This window comes from Anas platyrhynchos, chromosome 7 (assembly GCF_047663525.1).
Source record: "Anas platyrhynchos isolate ZD024472 breed Pekin duck chromosome 7, IASCAAS_PekinDuck_T2T, whole genome shotgun sequence".
NCBI lineage: Eukaryota > Metazoa > Chordata > Aves > Anseriformes > Anatidae > Anas > Anas platyrhynchos.
In genome coordinates this window covers 33,655,653-33,680,231 of record NC_092593.1, presented here as the reverse complement: position 1 = coordinate 33,680,231, position 24,579 = coordinate 33,655,653, and the positions used below count along the sequence as shown (strand labels likewise).

The window sequence follows — 24,579 nt, the reverse complement described above, 5'->3', positions numbered from 1 at the left end:
TCTTTGTAAAGAATGCAAGAAATATTATTGTTGCTGTACAAAGCTTACAGAAGCAGCAAAATGTATGCTGGTTACTGTATGTGAACTCATAAACTGATGCACCTTTTCAAAACTTTTCCGGTCTTCTCACGTACAGACAAATACAATATTTCAGTGCAGACAGTACAACAGTGTGGAGCTTTTAGCATTGTTTTTTCCTTCCAGGCTGATAATGTATAGCCATAACAGCAATTATCTAGATGAACATGTAGCTATAAAATAGGAAGCATGGGTCTTTTTGACACATGCTTCTGATTCCTTCACAGTGAATTAATTACTGCATTTATTGAAAGAAATTTTGCAATGTAGTTAACATAAATAGTATTTTTTTAACAAGTTACTATTAGAGTGGAACATTTCGGCCTCAAGAAAATGCAGAACTAGTGATAGCATTGAATACTGTCAACTGTGTGTAACGGGGTCATTCCATGAAGTGGTTAACAGGAAATGTCTTCTACTGGAAATCCCATCATCAGATCAGATTTAAAAACCTGCTTAAGCACATGTTTATTTTGGCTATATTAAGGAATGCCTGTGCTTTTCAGTACCATGTGTCTTTCAGTATTTTGTTAAGTGTTTTTTTCTTTTTTTTAAAAAAAAAATCAGCTTGTACTCATAAAGAGGTTCTTAATAACTATTGTTCTTGTTTCCCTGCAGCTGTTGACAGTGTTTTGAAGAGAATGACGATTATTGGTGTAATCTTGTCTTTTCGGTCGCTGGCACAGGAAGCACTTAGAGATGTAAGAAATAACTGAATATATTCCAAATAATTTTCATTAAATTTTATCTAATAATAAGGTATTTGAAACTTCAGTGCTCAGAAATGATGCTACGTAAAAGGTTGGCACGTGGGTAAAATACTCTGTCATAACTGAACATTGAATTGCGAGTTGTGGGAGAAAAAAGGTCTACTTTTTGAGTACTGCTTAGAGAAATACTACATTAAACCATTCAGGTTTTAGTTCAAGCATGTCTCAGTGTTTTCAGTGTTTAGTAAGCTTTAAAAGCTTGCTTTCTGCTTGTTCACCAATAGCTCGATTTTTGGGTTTACTGGACTTTAATGTCTTAAATGCATAAAATAGCTCATCAAAAATGAATGCAGTAAAATAACGGTGGTATCTAATTGATCGTTACCATGAAAGTATTGTTTTCTCATTTTCTGCAATTGTCTCTTGTAGGTCTTATCCTACCACATTCCTTTCCTTGTAAGTTCCATCGAGGACTTCAAAGATCACATTCCAAGAGAGACTGACATGAAGGTAATGTTGGGCCCAACGAGTGGTGGAGTCATTTATGGAGGTGACTGAAAATACCTAGGGGGCAAGACTTTCATGCCCCTTACTTAAATGATAAATGTTGAAGAAAAAAACATGTTTTTTTCCAAAGAGCTAAGTAATTGTGCTTCTGCAGCCTACTGATGTTCTGGGAAAAAATCAGATGGGATGAGCACGAGTCCCTATTTTCCTGTGATCACATTTGAGAAATTTCATGGAAAGAATTAAGAACAAAATTTATCAATTGTTAAAATATGACTAAGCAATAAGGACAGGAATGCTGTGTCTTCACAGTATGAGCAGTGCAACTAGTAAAACTAAACTTTCCAAGGACTCTGTGTGTTTGAAGGTCTGGGCATGGATTTTCACATTGAATTGAAAATTCTTCTGAACCTAGTCTCTGACATGTTTGAAAAAAGCTAGCAACACAGATTATATGCATTGATTCTGAATGGTATTATGCTTCCATTCCAAAATCTTTCTTAGTATATTACATGGCTGTTCATTTTGGATACACAGTAGCTGCAGCTTATCTTGGTTTTTACCTTCTCCTTCCCACTTGGAGCCCATGAAGGGCTGCAAGCCTTCTTAAAGGTATTGTGGTGATGCAGAAAAGTGTGTAGCAGCCATACTTCGCACAACTCTTCATTTTGACAGAAGCAATTTTTAGAAAACTCCTCTTGAGTCAAGTTTGGTTTTTAAGGGCTGGAATGTGTTATGCCTGAACTTGAAGGTTATGTTTTGCCATTTATTCTTTGTGCAAAAAAAATAAAAAGTTTTGTTGTTTATTGGAATGTATTAAATAAATAAACCCTTCTCCTCTAAACAAAACAAAAAATACAGGTGTGCATATATATACTGATGACAAAAAAATTCATAGTCCACTGCAGTGATCATCATCGTTTGACAAGGCACAGTTATGCAGTCTGAAAATGTCAGAGGTTGTGTGAAGAATATAACTTACTAAAATTTCACGTGCCTTCTGAAACTTCTAATGCTGGTAAACTGCTCATAAATGTTTTATGTCCCACAAAAGACTGAAATTCATACCACAATAGAAATTCTGTAGAAATGCTATGGAAAATGAACTTCCAGGATGCTGGCTCATGGTAATTATATTAAAATGATGCAAGTTGCCTTTGCACTTCTCAAGAAAAGCCTTTTTTAGAGAAAAATTCTCACTACATCAGTTATCAGTTAGTTTCTTTGCAACAGTATTATGTTTATTGAACTTGGGGAATCATGCATGTGGAAGAGATGAGAAGGAAAGTTCACTGCTTGCTTGTGCCTCATCTTTTCCAAAGGCATCTTATGACCCCTGATATCAAAGAAGTACTGAAAAATAGTATAGGATAAAGGCTGCAACAGTAATAAATACTTGAAGATAATCTTTTTATTATTGACGTTTTAAAGTTGGTGATTCTAGATCATGTTGAACATCTAAATGGATTTCTGAAGACATCACTGAACTCATTTGTGTCAGTAGATACATTGAAGCATATGTATAGTACTTGCTGCTTCTGTTCTGGAAGTCACTGGAGTGACTTGCAGTCATTGGAACAATTAGATGTCAAAAAGGATGTCTACTGCTAAATGAAACCATTTTGAGGACTTCTCCCTGGCTCATACACCTCACAGCACCACCTGGTCACCCCTGCTTTATATGATAGGTGGCTGCTGGCCTTTTCTGGGACCTGCCTGTTTTCACTATGATTCTTAGATAAACCTATTTTGTGTGCATTTCTTCCAGTTCAAAGTGTCTAAAATAATGAAAGAGCTATAGTTCAGTCCACCAGTATGGTGTTTGTATGATATCAGTGTAGGTGTCACATCTTGTGGTGTGGCATGATGCCATGTAGCCTTGTTTGAGAGTACAGCCTTGCAAGGAATAATGTTGGAGGACTGTGCATGGAGAAGGAGCCAAACCTGTGTAGTCTTATCCATAGTGCCTACTGGGAATACTGGGAACTCTGGCATGTGCTACCTCGTAACTCTGCCAGAGCTTTGTGTTGAAAACAGCTTGTTGGTGCAGCCAGAGCTACAAGCCTGCTAACAATTAAGCCCCGTAGAAAATCAGCAGTTCCTTGTTTGAACTTTCTCCCTGGTCTAGTTGTGTACGGATCTCACAAGTCTTTGTACGGTGGATTAGAACAATCACATATTTTAGAGTATAGTAACACAATAATATCCTATATGATGAATTTGTGATAAAGCATAAATAGCTCTAAATCTGTTAATGAAATACATACTTGATATGAAACGTGATTTTTGTTTTGGTATCCCTGAAATTTATGATTTGGGATGGCTAGTAAAATGAGGATTTGTTCTCCCTTTATTTTGTTATTCTTAATGTTAAGCTGTAGGGATGTCTATATAGGCTTTTAGAGACAGGCCTATTCTTGATCCACTTTGTATTCCTTAATGGTTTTGTTGTGAGCTAGCTGTTATTCAGATGTTGGTAACTCTTTTAATGCAGCTCTGTACTCAAGTTACCTTATGTCCTGCTGGCAACAGAGCACCATGTGAACAAAGCAGTGTATTTTCATGTCAGAACTAGCCCTCAGGTGTCCAGGCTGGGCAAAATGAGTAAATACAGTCTGCACAATATCCCCTGCCTGCAGCTGACCGACTCTTTGTGAAAATTTATGGGAGAGGTGTAAAACTTCTCAGCTGTTAATGTCAGTAAGGCACTTCATCGGCATTTCTCATGGTCCTTTGTACTTGGTAGAGACCTGCTTTTGGAGAGATTCGATCTGAGCTACAGCTTCAGATACTTAATTCAAAGCTTAAATTAGGGAAGGAAGAAATACAGAGTTGTAAGCGACAATATAAAGTACAGCCTGAGGCATGCTTGAAAATGGACTACATTTCAAGGTGTTTTTAGTTCCTCCAACTGTTAAGAATTAGGCTGTAAGTGATCCTGGCACTTGGAATCTCTGGACACAGAATCTGTATCAAATTTGAATGTTGTAAGATTTCTTTTCTGCCTTACTCTAGTATTTCATCAAATTATGAGCTTTGGCTTCTGTCTAAAAATGCTGTGTTTGTAGATGTTAGTTGATAGATCTGGTAGAGAAAATCTGTTCGTTTTTTGAGCAGGAAAGAAAGGCAGAAAACAGCTAATTGGAAGTCGGGATGTTTGCTTTGGAGATGATGTAGGAAAGTATACAAGCTTTGTTTGGCTTGACAAAAAGAAATGATAATCTAGCACACAAAGTACTGACCGAGCTGTTCGGTGTAGGTTAGAGGCAAAAAAAATACAAAATAAAATAATGCCAAGGCTCTTTATCCTTGTTTTAGCTAAGCTGAAAGTCCCTTAATGCTTCAAACTAATATAAACATCTTAAGCACGTCAGCATAACTGCTTCATCATGTTTACACAAAACCATTCAATGTTGTCTTCCTTGTAGTTATCTTTCTTCTGGTCCTCAGGTGGCAATGAATGTATACGAACTGTCATCAGCTGCTGGATTGCCTTGTGAGATTGATCCTGCCTTGGTCGTAGCACTGTCTTCCCAAAAGTCAGGTAAGAAATTACAATTTAAAAGACCTAAGTGGGGAAAAATCACAGGAGAAGTACAAGAAGTGCCCTGAGGCACTGAGGTATTTAGAGAGCTAGGAGACTTGTATGTTTGGGTCCTTTCTTATTCCTTCGATGAACTTCATAAATGACAAAGCAGGAATATAGGAATATTTTGTGCCTGCTGCCTAGAATGCACGGATGTTATCTGAGAATCTTTTCAACCACATACAAATTATCTTCTTGACCTAGAGAAGAGTAATGGATAGATGCTGAAGGAGTTTAATGGCTAATGGCTAAGAACTTCAGTAATTTGGGGACAATGAAAGTAGGACTTGATTGTGAACAGCTACAGATGCAATCAGTTCCCTTTTATAGACCTGTAACAAGTCTGTGTCATGTTAAGTAGGCACTAGAAGGTAAATGCCAGCTGAAGTTGTGAATTTCACAACATTATTACTGGTTTATTATACAAGTGCTAACATGCAGCTTACAAGGGGGAAACATGTAAAACAAGCATGCTGATGTCCTCATGTGTAGTGCTTCCTCTCACTTTAAAGTATCGCTGTTGAAGCTTTTCAATTTTGTTTACACTGGCAGTTTGGAAGGCATGAATTAAGATCCTTAAGTGCTTTCTGGCAGTCTTCAGCTTTGTTCCCTGTCTTCCTTACTGAGCACTTTATTGCTTTTGTTCCCATGTGTAATGGATAGTTAACGTTCTAATCAGATTGTGACTATTTTAAATGTCAACCTGATATTTTTTTTTTTTACTTTAATAGCTGTTTGGGAGGAGAAAATAGAAATAACTCACAAAGGGTAATTTAGCATTAAAACTTAAATGTGTCGAGCACAATATAGTCATATACCTTAAAATATAAATGTGTATTTGTTTATATGTACCATATGGGTAAAATACATAGGTATATCTTTGGAAGACAGCAAGTTACAGAAATGGCATTTTAAATAGATTGTTTTCATTGTTCTGCCCTGAAATATTTCAGCTGTGTGAACAGGCCAGGGAATGTTTGTGTTTTCATGATTGGTTTGGATCTTGTATTTTGGTTCTTGCCTTCTTTGTTGTTTGTGTTCTACTTCTAGTAAATCATTGTGTAGAGTTTTAGGTTCTGTATTTTACCAACCATTGACTTTTTTAAGATAAACTGAACGCTGAGGTGTGGTGGCAATGATGTTTTTGAAAGAAACATCCTTCTAGTATGAATTGTGATGAGTGCACCTCACTGCCTCCTGCGCATTTGCCAATGGAAGAGTGCTGGAGGAGCTCTCTTCTCAGAGTGGTAACTGGATTTACACCAGCATTAAAACTACTACATGAAAACTACTCAACATATTAAAATCTTCGTAACTAAACAGTTAGCAGTTACAGGCTGGCAGCAGTCTTCATCTTTGTAGATTACAAGATGGACATTTTGAAGCTCCACCCCGTGTCTTCTGGCAGAACTGCGATAGGATTCCTTCCCTCACAATATTACCATTGATTTTGTTGGTTTTGGTTTTAAATTTCAGGTTGGTCAAACACTTTATGCTCTAAACAACCTACAGCTGAAAACACATATTTTGAGATGATTTTTGAATTAAAGAGCTTTTATTATTTTTGTTTTCAGAAAACATTAGTCCAGAAGAAGAATATAAAATTGCTTGCCTTCTCATGGTCTTCGTGGCAGTGTCCTTGCCGACTTTGGCTAGCAACGTGATGTCTCAGTATAGCCCTGCCATTGAAGGTAATGTAGAGTCAGCTGTTTGCTATGAATGCTTTCTTCATAGTAGTCCTGAGAGTTTCTTGAGTACTTTTGCTGTAAATATTTACTTAAATTTTGCAGTGAAGAAAATGTAAAGCTCAGCTATCCCCAATCCAGAAAAGGTCTTTTGAAAGGTACTTTGAAAAGCATTTACTTAACTCTTGTTTGAGAGAACTTTCTATAAGAAGTGTGTCTCTTACTTGAGATTTTGAGAGCAGTTCAGATACTGCAGGGGGCAATCTTGGACTAATATGTGAAATTGGTAGAGCATATATTCTCTGTTAATTAGTGCAACAGTACAGATGTTTTATCAATAATTTTATTGGCTTCGTGATACTCATATGAGGTATTTAATGTGCTGTTCATATTACTAAGCATAGCGTTTTGAAGACAGGATCTGTGAGGTATGAGCTATGGACAGAATTGTATCCCACAGAATAGTTCAACTTGAAGGGAAAGAGAGAGAAAGCTTTGCCTCAAGCAAATTCTTTGCATGTAATTCACCAAAAAAAGGCTCTTTCAGACAAATCGAAGTTGAAAAAGGATGACTGACAAATCTGTTCCAGTACATACAAAAGTCACCTTTTAGCTGTTCGAACTAGTTCTGTTGTGGTGTGTAGCACGGCTTGCATAAAAGACCGTATTTGTTCTGCACCCATTTACCGGATACAGTGGGAAGGTGTTTTTTTTCCTATTTTTTTTTAAGTCGCTTTACTTTAAATCAGGACAAAGTGTAACTCCCGCAGTGTCTAAAGTGACTTCTGAAAATATAAAATACCAGAAAAAGAGCAAAAATTGTGAAAGCCTTCTATCACTTTGTGGTATGCAAATCGCCTTTTTTTTTTTTTTTGAGACCACTCCCCACCCAAGGTTGGGGTTTTAAATGCGGTTAAAGATTTTGTAATTATATGTGTAAATTATCTTTCTTGATAGGGAACATTTTTTTCGATTTGAAGATCAGGTTTTTGTTAACTCAGGTTTCATTTTAAGCAGTGTAGCCTTTTGCCCATTATGAAAAAGTTGAATAAATTTCTGATGCTGTGAGTTGAACCTGAATAGTGATTTGAAAGGTCAAGAATTTTGAAGTTAGCAGATTGTTCTGATGACCAGGGAGAACAATTTGTGTCCTGCAAAGTTCTTTCATGTTACCTGCACTCAGTATTTCTGCCGCTCTGTGTGTGTTTTCAAAGTCATGATGGCTAAAGGAAAAACTGAAAATACAGGCAAGAAGGACTATGAAATGGTTGGTAGGGACAGGGAGAAACTTGCTCGTTAAAGCACAGCTAGGGCAGTTTTCTTAACTTCATCTAAATGAACTCACGCATGCTTAAGACCACATCTCTTAGATATTTCTTGTTTGGAGTTTTGTAAAAGAAACCAGCTGGAAGCACCTTTTGATACCAGTTTTTTCCTTCAAGAGTATCTTACGTACTAGTCTCAAAGCTTATACTATTTGCCAAAGGGACAGTATTAAAATTTTTATTATGATTATATTTTCTTAATATTTATTTGTAAAAGAAGTCTGTGAGAAACACCCAGCCCTCTAAAAATCTATTTCTAGGAAACCAGGTCAGGGCAGCTAGATGTGACTGCCCGTGTGCTTTCCCCAGAAGGTTGGAGCTTGTGTGGTTTTGTTTTGTTTGAATTTCCCTCTCTACTAAGGACCATCTTAGTCTGTAGGTTGCAAGCAGACTTAAACAGTAGATAAAGTTATCTTGTATCTATTTTATATGATGTAGCTTAAATATTCCAGTTTCTATAATTTAATTTATATTTGGTAACTCTTACTGCGAAGTCAGGCAAAGCCTGTTTCATAAGTGGTTTCTTAAGTTAATAAGATCTCATAAAACTGCGACTGGAGAGAAATTACATCTAGAACTCAAATAAGCCTGTATTAGGAGTTGGCACTGATTTTATGAGATGTGGTCCCTGTATTATGTAATTCTTTACTGAGTAGACTCCTTTTTATTAAGAGAAAAATAGTCTGGCAAAAGAACTATATAAATATGTTCACTCTACAAAAATAACTGAGCAAACAGAATAGACCTTGTCAGTCCTGCCTTCCTTGCATAATAATATTTTCTTGTTCTGCCCCGTATTGTAGAACATCTGGCTTTATACACTTTAAATATAGATACTATTTGCCGAATGGGAACTTAATAAATGCAGCTTTTTATGAAGTAAATTCTCTGGCCAAATCGTGAATTTTTTTTTTTTTTTTTTTTTTTTTTACCATCAAGAAGCCACAGATTTGAAGGAGTTTCAACTTTCTGCTCTGGCAAGACATGCCTCCCAATTACAGGCAGTTCTTGGACAGCTTTAGCAATGTCTGTGTTCTCTCTGCCTTCTTCAAGATCAAGGCTGTTTCTTCCACTAGCTCCAGATAAAGGCTCAGGCTCTAACAGACCGTTGTTTTTGTTCCCAGTGAGAAAGCCGAATTTAGTCAAATACCAGACTAGAATGCTAGTTTGTTGTCTAGAGGCTAGACAAGAATACTGGTGTACAAGAGACAGCCTTTTCTGAATACCTGAAACCTGCCACAGATTGCAAGACCACAGTTTGTTGGTTCAGTTCCCCTTCCTGATGCTTTTTGTACAGTCTCTTCATCACAGAAGTCAAGTCACTTGAGAAAGTAATATGAATTTAAATCGGCAGTATTAAGCAGAGCATGTGTTCTCGACTGATCCAAAGTGACTATCCATTTCTTGATTACCACATTTACACAGACAATTTAATTAAAAAATAGGAGACAGAGTAGGAGTATTGGCTCTTGCCCAGACGGGTAAGAGGGCCTCCTGGGGGAGAACCACGGCGATCTTTGCTGGGACCTACAGACTAGCCTATTCATAGTCCACCTGGAAAGGGTGGTGAAGGGTGAGGTGAGAGTTTTTGTGTCTGTGAAGTTCTTCAGGATGTTAGAGGAGTGAGGAGCTGCACATAGATAACCTGACACTGAGTAAAATGGATAATAAAACACCAAGTTAAACGCCTTGTAAATGAGTACGGTAACATGCAGGGATGGGGGAACCACACAGGGTCTAGCTGACCTCACTATTTGAGCACGATCTTGGAGTTATGATAAATGACTGAAGAAAATAATGAGCTTAGCCTTCAGCAATGGTCAAAAAGTGTGCTGGTAAGAATAACCTGTCGGCATTATTTGCATGCATCCATGCTTTTTAACGCCTTCAAAGACCTCTTCCTTTTCAGGCTCTAGCACTTTCCCAAGGTATTTGTTTAGGTATGTATGAATTTTGTTTTAAAGTGGCAGACTTGACTAAATCGCCTAGAAGAGGTAGCAGGCTGACTGATGAGCAGTTCTTGCTTTTCAGTTGTAGCTCCCTTTGAAAACTGGTGTCATCTAATCATCTTCCAGTCCTCTGAAGCTTAGGTGAATTTTGGCAAGGTGTTATATACAGCAGTCAGTAATTCACAGAATCACAGAATGGTTTGGGTTGGAAGGGACATTAAAGTTCATCTCATTCCACCCCTCTGCCATGACCAGGGACAATTTCCACCAGACCAGGCTGCCCAAAGCCCCAACCAGCCTGGCCCTGAACACCCCCAGGGATGGGGGGGCATCCACAGCTTCTCTGGACAGCCTGTGCCAGTGCCTCACCACCCCCTGAGTAAATAATTTCTGATCTAAATCTCCCCCCTCTCAGTTTAAAGACATTGCTCCTTGTTCTGTTCACCAGTTTTGTTCCTGTAGAACAAGTCTTTGTTCGCTCTCAAATTCTGTAATAACCAAATAAACTCCCAATATGTTTTTCTTTCCTTCTAAAAGCCACGAGGATCTTTGTCAGGTTGTTCTGACTATTACAGCATTTGGAGGGGAGATCCGTACTTATGGTTGCTCTCCCAGTCCCAAGTTCAGTGTGAACGAGTGCTTGGCTGCTGTTGTGTAAGGCGCTAGCAGTTTATCTTTCATTGTGACAAGTCTGTTTACTCTTTGGTAACATTTTCCAAAACACTGTCATTTTCAAACACAATGCTGACGTAATTTGTATATGTTTTTGTTTAGGGCATTGCAACAACATTCATTGCTTGGCAAAAGCTATCAACCAGATTGCTGCAGCTTTATTTACCATCCACAAGGGAAGCATTGAAGACCGTCTAAAAGAATTTTTGGCTGTATGTATGATTTAATTCCTAAAGATAGCTTCTCTAAACAGAGGGAACTCTGGCTCCCCACTGCCCCCCAGTCCGTCTGATACGTAGTTCAGTTTTCACAGATCTGTCATTAAAGTGTCGATGTGTTTGTGATTCCAAGTGTTGCCTTGACTGCAGTAATCAGCCATGAGTGATCTTAATCGCAAGGACATACTGTTAAGATTCAGACTAGCATGGATGGATATGGATAAACAACGATTTTTCCAGTAGCAGTACTGTTTCGTACTGCAATGTTACCTGTGTCTGTGCAGTTACAGATTGCAGAGAAATCGAGATTGTTGTATAATGCAGTCTTGATTTTGATTAGCAAGAAATCAGATGTCTGTTACTTTTTTCAAGTCTAGAAATCAGTTTAAAGTCGTATCCTAACAAGACAAATGCCTGTTGACTTCAGGAAGCATTTCCAAATTCATGTAGAAGTTGAAACTGTAATTTGGGATGTAATGCAACTGATTTCATAAAAGGTTGGTTGTGCTGCACAAAAAAATACCACAAAACACATTGTTAATAGCAGTGTGTATATAAATTAAATCTAGGAATAGTCCTGTAGCAGTAGTCAGTTGTGTTCGGTGATAGAAAGTAACAGTAGCACATGACTACTAGTGCCATAATTTTTTTTCAATATAACCCTTTGTTTAATAATATTTTAGCACGTACCATCTTTTGCATCGAGTAGTCTGGGACTGCCAAAAGAAATGAGCAATGCAGATAAAGTCACATTTCTGTCTAGCAGGCTTTTCCCGTGATGTATTGGACTCTTTTTAGTTTATTTTACTTTTTCATGGAAGGTAACTCCAGAGTGGCTTTTCGCATTGAACCTTTTGACGTGTCAGCCCTCCTTACACAGTAGCTGTCTGGTAGCTGCACGTTACAAGGATATTTGGGGAGAGGAATTTGTTACGCTTTAGTGTAGGTTGAAGATCAAAGCTTCTGAAATCTTTAGTGCTCCTTAGAAAAGAGCCAGAAGCCCTGAGGTGCTGGAGATGTATTTTAAATTCATTTTGGTGTGCTTCTTAACCAGAAATAGAATTTCTAAAGTTTATTGCCCACTACTTGAAACTAAGGGCTGAAATGGCAGATTCACTTCAATTTTTCTAAAAAGCCACTGATTTTGAGTGATTCTTGGTTTTGGGTGCTTGTCCTCGGACTGAGACAAATATTCCCCCACCTCTTATTTTTGGTGCCTTACAGAGTTACAAGGTTTGGGTAATGGTAGCTTCCTGTACCAAGACGACAGAAGCAGTTTTCATTTTTTTTCCTTCAAAGGATCTTTCTCTCCTGGAAGTTCATTGCATTTTGTTAAACTGAAAAAACCTTTAGCCGTTGACCTTGTGTAAAGCAACTGCTGGCTGTAAAAGATGAAAGAGAGATGGTCGTGTCAAGTTGCCTACATTTGACAAGTGAAGGAAACCAGTATAGTTTCATGTGATAAAAACACTTCTGGTATGAGGTTTTTCAGTGTTCATGAACTGGTTTCAGACCATTGCTTTTGCTGCACAGACCATGACTTGATGGTTCAGATATTTTGTTAATCTGTCTTTTATGACAACTTTTATGTACCACTTGCTGTTAGTCCGAAAGGAAAACATCTCTCTAGAAGAAAATGTGCTGCTGGAGGTGATCTGCTTTCCTGTCAAAGTTAGTTCAATGGAGAAAAAAAAAACTTCCTAGGTTATTTAGTACTGATGAGTATGTGCTAAGATTCTTTTGAAGCAAGCATATTCACTTTATGCTACAGATTTTGGTTCAAGAGGAATGCTAAGTTAGATGTTCAAGTTACTATTTTGAATTTAAAACCATTTCTGATAAATGTGGTTCAGGCATACTGCTGTTGCTTGGTATGAGTGCATAAAAGATTGTACATCTGAAAGTTGAAAAGAGGTGTGTTTTTTTTCTGCCTTGTTTCTGTAAGGCATGAAAACATGGTTTACAAAATCATCTGTAGATCACATATTTTATAGTATTGTGTAATTCTGAGCTTGCTTATAGCTAAGTCTATGTATAAGTTTCTAGAATACCTAGTTTCTAGGATATCTTTTTAAAAAAAAAACACTAGTAAAGTGAGGTGCTTATGGTGTAAAAAAACATGATTCATTTACAGTCAGGGTGACATTTCTTCAATTAAACATTCAGCTTTGAAAGTGAAACAGCTTTTCATTCTGCCACAAAATGGTATAACTTCAAATAGTGAAAACTCTACCTTTTTTAATGTAGCAAGACTATAAGCATATTGGGAAAGTGATTTGTTTTTTTTAATAAGTGAGATCTTGTTCCGTGGGACGTGTAATTGACTTCAGTAAACTTGATTACAGTCAGCTTATCTACTTTGAATACAAGTTCTTCACAATAAATGAATTGGCTTTTATTTTATTAAAATAGCACAAACTGCTTATTAAACACTCTAGAAGTAAACAGAAGTGTCTCCATGAGAGTGAAACCCAGTGATGGTTAGTGCCCTCAGGTTTATTTTCCTTTGTAGTTGCTAGTAAGGTGCAGTGCTATCAGACAGGTTATCTGTGTATTCAGAGGGGTGTGGGTGTGTGTGCGTGTGTATAGTAAAGTAGCTGAAGCTGATCAATGTTGTGGTTTTGTTTTTTTCTTATTGCTCTGAAATACTCAATGTATGTAGCTTGCATCGTCTAGTCTACTGAAGATTGGCCAGGAGACGGACAAAACTACTACAAGGAACAGAGAGTCTGTTTACCTACTGTTAGACATGGTAAGCTTTTGTCTATTTTATTTGTGTTATTAACTTAAGAAATAGTCTCCACATCACATTGTTCAACAAGTGGCTTCAACAGTCACGTTTGTTGTTGTAGTTCATCAACCAGTAGAGATAATGCTTCATGTCATTCTTGTTGGCATTCTAGTGTCAGGAATTAATCTTTTTTGTTCTCCCAGCACCGACACGTTTTTACCATTGTCTTTTGTTGCCAAGAGCATTGTATTACATTGTTCAGGTAATTTGCATTGTTGATTTAGTATATACAATATTAAAATAAAACTTCGCATTAAAGAAGTGCTGTTCAGAGTGTTGGGGGAGGAAGCCTCTTTGCTGGGAGGTTTTTCTTTTAATCTTCTGTACATTGTGAAAATAGAAAGAATGATGCATGGTTTTACGTATACATACGACTAGCTTTGAGGAGCAGTGAATTTATAGTGGTGTTTCTCTCCCGTCTGTCCCCAAACTTTGTATTATTTCTTTTTGCTATGAAAAATGTCAGTGGTGGTGTGGTGCAGACCAGAAATCCTTACACTGAAGAGATTATCAGCAGCAACCAGTTGAAGGTGTTCTGCAAAACCTTGTGTTTCTGGTGTTTTTCAGATTGTGCAGGAGTCTCCATTCCTGACAATGGATCTCTTGGAGTCTTGTTTCCCTTATGTCTTGCTGAGAAATGCATACCATGCTGTCTACAAACAAAGCGTCACATCCTCTGCCTAAGTATCTACTTACTGGAGATAAGACATAGCACGCATCTATGTGGCCTCAGTTTTATCTGTAAACTGTGGAGCTATTTTACTTTATGGCCTGATGAACAGTTTTGTGGATTATAAACTTTTTCCATAAAGTTGTATTTCTGATCAGTGGTTTCTTAATATGGTTGTACTACAATATAAGCTTGGTTGATTTTAGGTTGCACATTCATGGAAAAATCTTTTTTTTTTTCTCATTTCTTCCTTTTCTTTTTTATTTTAGAGCATCAGTTATGTTTAAAGAAATACTACTTCTGCTATATGTTTTTGATATTGATCATGCAAAACAAAAATTGCTTGTTTATTTCCCAGAAGAAAAATGTATTTAGTGATTATTTTAGATAGTGTAGCTTTCATCTGTGTGTAAATTATTTCATATAGGGAGAGTTATAATCTTGTACCTATTGTTCTTATTGAAAACAAATATTGGATGTGCATTTCTGTGAAGTAATTACAGCATTTCTAGTTTTATTTTGAAACATTCACCAATCTATGTACTATGACACTATCTAACATAAAATGTTATAGGACTGCTTATCCTTAGGACAGCAGTCCTCTCCTGATACTCTTAAACAACAGCAAGTGATGTTGTTTGTATAAAGCATAGTGGAAATTTTTTTTAAACTAACTTCTGTGGTGCCCTGTTGGCATTAACACTACCATTGTACCCTGCTGTATAATAAACATTCTTACACCTTTATCACATGTTGATAAAATGTTAGCCCTTAACCACTTTTTATATGTTTTAAATTTTTGAAATTCAAGTGTACCTTCCATAACATACAATAAACACTAGACTGTATTATCTGTAGGTGAATTATTTTTAATATAAATGTTATCCTAGTATTTTAAGCTTAAACTGTGCTGCTGTGCATTGATTTACATCTCACAGTTCATTAAATATCAATCCTTGGAGCTTTTATGTGAAGATTTCTTTTAATCCTTCACCTTTTGGCTTCTGTGATGCTGAATCTTGTAAAAAGTGGAAGAAGGAATTAAAACCAGTGTAAAAAGAGTCAGTTCAGTGCCATTATCCTTTGAATCGTACTTGTATGTAACAAAAGAAGAAAAGCATGTATGCAGTATGTAGCGACGCCAGTTATACCCGTAGAAACGAGTGAATTGTTGAAGTATAAAACCTGAAATAACCATAAAACGGGAGAGTGTTGCTAAAACTGTAGCATCACCTAGACAGATAGACAAAAGGCCTGTTTTTAATCGATTGTGCAAGTTGGCGTGTGGGCTGGCATTGGCTCGTGTGGCCCAAAAGCTGAGCGGCTGGCTGGGCTCTCTAAGCCGCAGCGGGAGAGAGCTGCGTGGCTCTCGGTGGCACGGGCTCTGGGCATTGTACAGAGCCCCTCTTCTCAATGCAACTTACGTGCACGCTGGTAACTTTTTCTATTATGAAAGAGCTGTTGTGAGCTCAGTTACAATAGCTTCCTCTGTCCGGAGGAAAAAAGTACTGGAATAAAATTGTCCTAAGGAAGCAAGGCAGTACATCTGTTTTTTTCCTAATTATGCTTTTTGTCTTAGAATCATAGAGCTGTTTTTAAAATAGTTTAGTAACGTGACAAATAAGTTTGTTCATAAAGAGGTTAGGTCAAATGTGAGACTTAAGAGTTTTGTTCTATATTTAAGGTCTAATGCGTTCAGATGTCTTATTTAAGATTTTGATTGTAAGTAGCCTTTTGTGGAAGAAGTAATGCCTATTTGCAAGACTGACCAATGAAAAACTCATGTTACTTGTGGTTTAAGAAATAACCTTTTTTGTCTTTTATCTTTTGAAGTTCAAAGGAATTGTATTTTGGTTGTTTACCTCTGATCCTTATCAGCTTTCCACTGTTGCAAGGTGTTACTGAACTAATCCTAGAAAATAGCTGATCTCTAACGAGTAGATAACAAGTACAGCATCTCTGCAGGAAGCTACGTCCAAAGCACTCCATTGAGATTGTCCTGACCTTTTTGGACATGGTAGTTTCTCTAGGAGCCCTTCTATGATTGTGCTATGCTGTCTGGCACACAAATGTCAGATGTCTTTATAACTATCCTTCCTAAGAGGACTAAAAGCAAGCTCAGAACCAAACCCAAGGTTTGGAGTCAGCCGTGAGAGGTTTGGGTTGTGGAGTGGTGAGTGTTGTTGGTTGTTTTTTGTTTGTTTGTTTATTTGTTTGGATTTTGTTTTGTCTTTCAGGGGCAAGGGTTGTTCTTGCTTTTTTCTTACTGTATTGCTCTTACTTCTGGTATCATTCTGGTTTCCTCGAGGCAGCCTGTGTCTATGCACTCCGTAAACAGTAGTCAGTCTGCACCGAGATCGTTGGAGAAGAAGTTAGAGGAGGAGTATTTCCTCTGGAGCCAGCAACACCATGTCCACAGCTTCATAAGCTTGTCTGTTGGTGTTGTATATTGAGTCACTTCAGATGGCAATTGATAAGCACAAGTGCTTGTAGTTCTGGAGCATGAAGCACAGTGGCTGAGCTGGTCCCACGTGGAGCTGTTTTGGATCAGGTGCCTAACTTGTATAGGGGAGGGCTCTGCCTCACACAGGAAAGAGCATGGAAGAAGAATGTAAGAGCATGGAAGAAGAATGTCCTGTTGCTGCCCAGAAAACTGTTTTTCAGTTGAAGTGTCCATCAGGGTAAAAGATTACCACCAAAAATAATGGCTACCGGTAAACCTTTTTAGCAGGTCCTTTTCTAGAGGGGAAAAGGAATCGGTAGGCCAGCTGACACTCAGGCTATACTTCTGATACACTGGAGAGTGGCATTCTCCCCAGAAAATGTTGAAATCAGGTGGTGATTTGAGGAAAGACAGGAGCCTTCAGCTGGTCATCATAGGCTTGGTGTAGGACTTCATAGCTTATTTATTCCAGATTCCAGAATTCTCAACCACAAGCCAATAAACATCTCTTGCTGATGAACTGTGTTTTTGCCAAATGTTTCCCCAGTCGCAGGGATTCAGCAGTGATGCACATACTGAAGGGGGAGTGCTGGGTGACTCACCAGTAACTTACACATCCTGTAAGTACAGTTATGTCTGCACTAATGCTGAAACATTTTTAGGTGAATCACTCTGAGCTGAACCACACTCAAAGCTAGGCTGATAGATGTAGCAAGTTATTCTGTTGAATCAATATTTTTTTTTCTTCAAATTGTTTTAACATAGAAATTCAAGCATCTTTTAATCCCATAGTGCATTTTGGGTACTGTAGAAATTTACTTTAGTTGCATTGGCTGATAAATTAAGGATTGAATAAATACAGGGAAGCTGCTTTCACTTGAATACTTCTGGCTAGTCCTGAAACAGTGACACGGCTTGCTGTGCAAAGCAAGGGAGTTTAAACAACAGCTACTCACATTTGATTGGTTTTGTGAATGGGAGCCACTACTTTCAGGATTGTCAATTAACCAGTTTTCAAAAATGTTCAAGTTCTGCCTATTTTTTTTCTTAAAGTACACATTTTGAATCATTTTTTACGATAATTAAATTCTCCCACTGAAATGACAAATGTTTTTTGTTTTGTTTTGCTAGAAAACGAGCACTTCTTATGTGCTTTTGCTTTTTTTTGTGTTATAAAGTCTGTAGACATTCGTACTAATGCATAACAAAATGTACCACCACCACCCCCCAGGCCTGTGTCCAAAACCGTGTCTAATTAGCTATTAGTCATGCTGTTTCTAGTGCTAGGAGGTTAAAATGACCTGCTGTCTGGGTATAGTGTCAGTGTGTCTTACACAATTCATTAATTGAAAATGTACTAAATTCTGAATCAAAAGCATATGTTTTGTCCAGCATTACAGCACGGGGATTGGAATAGTTTCTTCTGTTGACATTCAGGATATTTACCTTGCTGATGATTTTAGTTATCTTTAAAGAAGTGTTTTCTCACAAATAATAAAGGTTTTTAAGTAAAAATAGTAATACTGACACGAGTGAGTACAGATGAGAGTTGCAAAGCTATTAGAGCCGAGTGCTTGAAAGCTCGATGCTAGTAAGTCTTGTTCATTGTCCATTAACCATGTAATTTCCTATCTTTTTGCTGGTCACTTGACATTGCCACCAGGAGATGAGGAAGCCATTCTCACAGGGTGCCAGCCAAGTTTTCTGCTTTCCCCTCCCTGCCCTTCCCTCCGTAGTTGTTGCATGGGCTTGGAGTTTGGCTAAATGTGAAGTAAACCCAAATGGGCATCCAGTGCAGAGAGTGGAATTCTCATGTTTAGTAAAAGCAGTATTATTTCTAAACTAAACCTCAATGGTAATCTCTTTAATAGCAAGGACACAACAGTAACAAAACCAAATCCGTTCCTTGCAGAGCCACGTCGAGGAAAGAAGAATGAAAGTTAGAATGCCCTGTAAATGTGTCGTGGGATATATGAAAGAGGAGGATTAAAAAGAAAAGGGAGGTAAGAGGGGAGCTGAAAGCAGTGGTCAGAGTGCTTGGAGGAGTCAGACAGTATTGCCCAGGAACTCCGAGTCCATTTCCGAAGTGAAGGCTTCATTCTGGCACTTTAAGCTTAAATCCAGATCATATCTCTCAGACTCCACAATTGCATTAAAAGCCTCAACAGGGATGGCATCTGTTTTCCACTCCACAGACAAAGCAGCAAATGTGTCCAAGCATAGGATCACGTGTAAATAAAGGATGCCTCAAAGTGTGCAACTGTGAGGCATCTTGATGTGAGCATGTATTTGGAAAGCCCAAGCCAGCAAAACCGGATTGGAACATCTCTCTTGTTGCTGTTACAGTGAAACCGTAAAGACTGCTGCTTGGATTTAGTTCCACGCATGCGTTTAAAGGGGAACACAGCAGGAGTGATGCTTAGCGATAGCACTACAGTGGGGTCAGGTAAGCAAAAGGGTTTATCTCAGGGGTTTATTACCTTGGATAGCAAAGTCCGTAGAGATGAGATGCTAAGGAGCAGTTCTTAGCATTGTCTGAGCCTGTGACACTTGCTTTAAATTAAGCTAGGGAAATCATTGCAATACTGCTTTCATAGGGATTTTTGTTTGAGTGCTAAGTGAACTGTTCCCTAATGAAGGTTCAGAGGAAAAGTGTAATGATTACCCTGGAATATCTGCTGGACTTTTATCTGTAATACTAACTTAGAGTATTAAAATAGCATGGCTAATAAATGGTAACACTGAAGCCAGTTGAAACTGGTGGCAGTCATTTCCAGAGAAGTGCATGGAGTCGGTTCTCTTGATGTTAAATCTCTTCAGCTGGTGGGGATGGACGCGGGCCCTTGGATTGTGGGACTGGGCTGACCCTTGGCACAGGTACACCTGCCCGAGGCCTCAGATGCCTTTCAGGAAGGATCTTTTCCAACCAACATCACCTTGGAGCTTCTCAAAATCTCAGTTATTGCAGAAGATCCAAGCAGCAAAAAAACAAGTGGCATGTCAGCCTTGTTATTTTGCAGGCAGGTGTTGGGAACAGGGAAGAGTGAGTAAGGATGTAGCCTCTGGCGTGGCATCGAGGTGCCTGCACCGCAGCTTTTAGGTCTGTGAGCCACTGAGCGTTCAGTGAGCCCCTGGAAGGCAGGGGGGATGAAATCCAAGGCATGGAAAACCACGTAGGAGCAGTGTAAATCCACCCACAGGCTCTTTGAGACAAGTGGGCTGGGGCGGTGAGGGGCTGGGTAGCTCCCAGCAGTGTTGTCTGTGAAGCAGACAGAAGCGCTGCTGTCTTCTCCCAAAGGAAAGCTGCCAATAAAAAAAATCCAGTGGTGTTGGAAGATACGTTTCTCCAAATTCGTATTGCAGTGGTTCCAGCGGAGCGGCAGAGCACCCCACAGACAGGGTACTAGGTCATTGTAGGTGTAATTATTGCAGGTTGAGCGTGAGCTTTCCTAAGTCACAAAACCTTAATCCAATCTATTCCTATCCGTTGAAATTCGCCAAATGTTTCTATCTTTGGTTGTGAGTTATACTGCTCTAAAGGGATTTGTGTTTCCAAATTTAGTAAACAAGCCTGTGGCTTCAGGGAGGGAAAAAGCAGCGTTCTTGTAGCAACAGTCTAGAAATGTGTGAAAAACGAGGCTGACAAAAAGCTCATTGGGAGGTTTGTTTTATGGACCTCGTGAAAGTAATACTAGGTGAGGATAACAAAATGGCCTGCGTTTAAAAACTATAAATACTGTCTGGAAGAGTGCCACTAACTCTTTCCCTTGGCAGTGTTTGAGCTGTGGAAGTTCATTGAGTGGAGAAGTAAAGCAGCTTTAAAACATTTTAGTTACCAACACTGTCATCCCATTGTTTCACTTGCCTTATGTTTGGTTAAATAGTACCACCAGGGAGCGAGGGGATAAACATTTCAATAGCTCCCTGGGTGTGATTCTTAATCTGCCACCACCGAAGTCGTTGTGGGATTAAGAATGATGATCTGAAAGTCCCTGAGTTCACAAAATAACCCCAGAAGTTACTGTGTATGGGCCTCGCTTAAGTCCCAGTCTTTGCATTCAGCCCCACCCTATAGATCACCAGCTCTTCCCTAATTCTTACGAGCCTATACCTATTTTCTACCTTTGTACTTTGTTTAATAGAAATAAAGCAGAAAAACAGGGGTGCCCTGACAGAGTGACAGCAGCCTTGATAACTTGCACAATTTTTTAGACTTTCTGCAAGCCTGAAATGTCTGATAAATGTTGGGTGTGAAGCTAGAGGGAAGCATCAGGCAGCTATGTCTGCGGAGCATCCTCTGCCGGGCACACCCCTAACCTCTGCAAGGGGGCCGGTGGAGAAAGCCTGCTATCAAGGCTCAGCGTGACAAATCGGCATCAGGGAACCTGGAAGTCTTCGCTTGAGAGAGTTAAAAATGTCTGCGAGTGTGGTTGACTTGAAATGCAGTTACTTGTACGGGATTAGATTTCCTGGTTTTCTGTTTTCTAGATCATTTGCTGTCTGTGCGTCTCGCAGGTGTGTGAGGGAAAGCACTCAGGAAAGGGACTGTTTCTGTTCCCAAAATTTCTGAGGCTCCACTACAGACCCCTTGTCATCCCACCAGCAGTTGCTAAAAACAGGAGTAAAATACACACGGCTCCTATTTATAGGAAAAGCCTGATCCTAGAACATGTCAAACCCAGTCAGCTCCCCCTGAAATCAGTGGTAAGTCTGCATTTCAGCACCTGGCGATGCGGTGCCGGTGCTGTAAAACCCGACTGTTTTTGCAGGTTTTATTTTTAGGTGTGGGTGTGATTCGGTACTTAATGCTGCTGCACGCTGCTAATAAATCTCTGCAAGCAGGAGCAGAGGCAGGCGGCGGCGGTGCAACCGGAGAGGTTATAAATCTCAGGCAGCAAATTTATGGTTTAACAAAATTAAATTTGGAGTGGTTATGGCGTTGAAGCTAGGCAGCTCAAGTTGTTCCTATAGAGGCCAGAATAGAAACGCTTCATAATGTATGTGGTCTTACAGAGATTTGCAATTTTTGCCTTAAATACCCCATCTGGAGGTGATTATAACTCTGAGAGGGTTAAGTGGAGTCTGTTGTGTCTTTAGTATGGCCGCAGTGGGAGGGAAGGATGTATTTTTTGTTATCAGCACGATCATTATAACAGTGTACAGCATTTGGGGCATTAGAATAACAAAACTAAATGCACATCTAAACCGAACATCTGTACATAATGCTACCATGGAGGTTATCTCATACGCATAAATACTTGAGCAGCAGTCTTAAAAACAAACAAAAAACTTTGTTAATCTTAAATCTGCAAGCCCGGGTGCTGCCCCGCCGACTGTGTTTTGGGTGTGAGTTCAGCCCAGCTCCCTCGTGCTGTTTTCTACATGTTTTCTGCAGCGTGGATGGATTCTGTAAATATTTAGGCAAACAAGGTAGTCCGCAGCACTTGCAGTGTTGTTATCTGAAGGGCACACTTGTGGAACTGGGGACAAAGTTTCTGTTAACTTCGGTGTTTGATGCCTCTGAAAAGTCAGCTCTTCTGATGTTTCTTAGCTTTAAGCACCTATCTGACACTTTTGGCTTATTTTCTTACACTTTTGGTCATAAACATGCGCAACTGCAAAAACATTATCTTTGTATGAGTTCTTAAATGGGAAGAGATCTGTACACGTGGTGATACGTCAGAAAAAGCACTTCTGTATTGTGAAAACGCTGGTTCTGAGTGCCAGCAAAGGCTGGAGGTGGCGTATTTACAAGGAGAATTACAGTGCAGGTGGCATTTCAGTCATTTTATAAAATTTGGAGCAATTAAATGCTCTCTGGCATAAGTTTTGACTTTGTGTAATGATCACAGGTTTGAGAGGCTACAGATTAAAGATAGCAATTAATGCTCTGAATTTAAGCTGTGCTCTCCCAGGAGAAACGATGGGAGTCCCAGCCTCTGCTTTCCTCCAGTGTGCACCTACTGCATGCCAGACCCCGCGATGGGGCAAGTTGTGGACGTAATTCCAGCTGAACAACAAACAGGAGCATTTCTCTTTCAGCTGAGATCTACCATGCCTAAATTTGCAGAGTTTATCTCCTGAAGGACTGCTGCACTTGAAACAAGATGGGAGGATCGTCCGAAAGACGCATCATGAGGCTCAGCTTTCTGTCTTCTGCTGCAAGACTCTGGCGTGCATGGCTGAACGCTTTGTCAGGCACACACCTCTTGCAGGTTTTCTGCAGCAAAACTCCTGCAATTTCCAGCGCCCAGATGGGAAGAGAGCACTGCAGGTAGGAAACTTCACTAGCAAGGAGGTGTAAGCCTCTACGTGGCCAGGAAAGCCAGGAAAGTCATAAGCAGCAAACACATCCACCCTGCAAAGTGAGACTTCAGTGGTAGATACACACACATATATTGGTTTAAACATAATGCGCGTGTTTCTGTAGGCTGTGTTTCTTCAACAGAATTAAATAGAAATAGAGTAGAACGGGATGCAAAGTGCCAGGCAAACAGCCCTTTGCTAAGATTTCAGGACGACAGGTAATGTGAGCAAATATTAAGGTGAAAAATTTGTCTCTGGGACGCACGCAGACCCCGAGGGTACAGGATAGTTAATAACGAGCTGTCTCATAAAAACAGCCTGAAAAATTACAAGTCTGGAAGAGGCTGCATTGAAAGAACCTTTTCTTCTTCCTTTCTGTTTTCAAGTCATCCACGTAGAAGCTTGAGAGATTATTAAAATAACTTAATAGTCCCCTGTGTTTTGTCTACCTGAGGGAGTTGTAACAAGACCCCGGCTGGAGCAGGAAATGTACAATAAATCCCATTTTTATGACTCTGTAAGTCAATGGCTTTATGGTTTTAGTAACTGCCATGTAAAGAAGTATTGTAGGTTTGGGGGTTTGGGTGGGTTTTTGTGTTTTTTATTTTCCAAGGCAGTGTACGTAAGGAAATTAAAATGTGGGTAATCCCGAGGTCGCTATGGAAAGGCTTAGGAAAGTGAAAACCTGTTCTGAATAAGTATTGTCCCATCTCAGCTGGGTTTCTGAGCAGATACCGGGTCTGGGGAGTGTGTGAGCAGAAAGTGGAAGGCGCAGTGCTTACAGCCTAATGCAAGCTATTCCCTGCCCTACAGATGCGTTTTGTGGTGTCCGAAACTCAAACACAGCCAGCACTGAGGGCACTTGGCCTCTCCCTGCAGGTAGTTGTTACACACCAGGGAAAAAGACTAAAAAAGGTGCACCTGCCTTGTGTTTTTTCCCAGTCCTCGATGTATTCTGTTCACCTTAAGATCCAGACCCTTAGGTACTGCAAGCCAGGCAGCCGTGCTCGTCTCCACTAGGCAGCACAGGGGCCACCAGCCTCTCTCAGGGAGCTGACTCTGGCTTCTTGAACAAACAGTTGCTGTTTGTCTGCCTCCGCTGAGGGAGAAACAAGCTTGGGGAGGGGGTGTACAGACCCTGTGAAAGGGAGGAAGAAAAACCAACAAGGGAATAAATCAATCCCAGCCGTCTGGTGCAGGAACAATGCTGTCAGTGCCCGTTCCTGTCCTCTACAGCCCTTCTGTGTGTGTACCCCAATGCAGCGGCCGGCACCCCCAGGCACCCCCACATCCCTGTTAGCGAGCCCCTGCTCCCTGAAATCTGCCCTCCTGGCACCACAGCCCCACTGTTTTTCTGTTTTTTACAAATTTAAATGGATTTATATAAGCATAATGAGGGCAACTTGGTGTGGATTTGCATGGCTCTTGTGTGATAGGGTAACGAGCTTTGTCTGGATTTCTCCTATGAGCTATTTTGGGGGCAAATTTGAGTCAGCCCTGCTGAGCACTGCGTTATCCTAGGACATGACTTGGTGTGGTACCGTTCCCTTACTGCTGTTACTTAGATTTAGGGGTCTTACCCAAGCCCTCTCCGCCCCCCAGCCCCCCCGGGACCTGCTTTTACCACGGCGTTGCTGCT

General features: G+C 39.7%; 1 protein-coding gene and 1 long non-coding RNA gene across 5 annotated transcripts in view; one reads left to right on the top strand and one right to left on the bottom strand.

The window, feature by feature from the left end:
* Window positions 1-15,152, top strand: part of NCKAP1 (NCK associated protein 1) — a 59,583-nt gene extending 44,431 nt beyond the window's left edge. For all 4 annotated transcript variants that reach the window (XM_027461408.3, XM_027461412.3, XM_027461409.3 and 1 more), the window contains 7 exons: window positions 697-779; window positions 1,218-1,298; window positions 4,746-4,839; window positions 6,456-6,572; window positions 10,615-10,724; window positions 13,393-13,482; window positions 14,089-15,152. In XM_027461408.3, the coding sequence (XP_027317209.1) occupies window positions 697-779; window positions 1,218-1,298; window positions 4,746-4,839; window positions 6,456-6,572; window positions 10,615-10,724; window positions 13,393-13,482; window positions 14,089-14,205 (692 nt within the window). In that variant the 3' untranslated portion in view covers window positions 14,206-15,152. The remainder of the gene's footprint in view (window positions 1-696; window positions 780-1,217; window positions 1,299-4,745; window positions 4,840-6,455; window positions 6,573-10,614; window positions 10,725-13,392; window positions 13,483-14,088) is intronic.
* Window positions 15,153-21,642: 6,490 nt separating this feature from the next.
* The window catches only part of LOC140002879 (uncharacterized), a 54,710-nt gene continuing 51,773 nt past the window's right edge, over window positions 21,643-24,579 (bottom strand). The window contains exon 3 of the long non-coding RNA XR_011810464.1: window positions 21,643-24,078. This is a non-coding gene — a long non-coding RNA (uncharacterized lncRNA). The remainder of the gene's footprint in view (window positions 24,079-24,579) is intronic.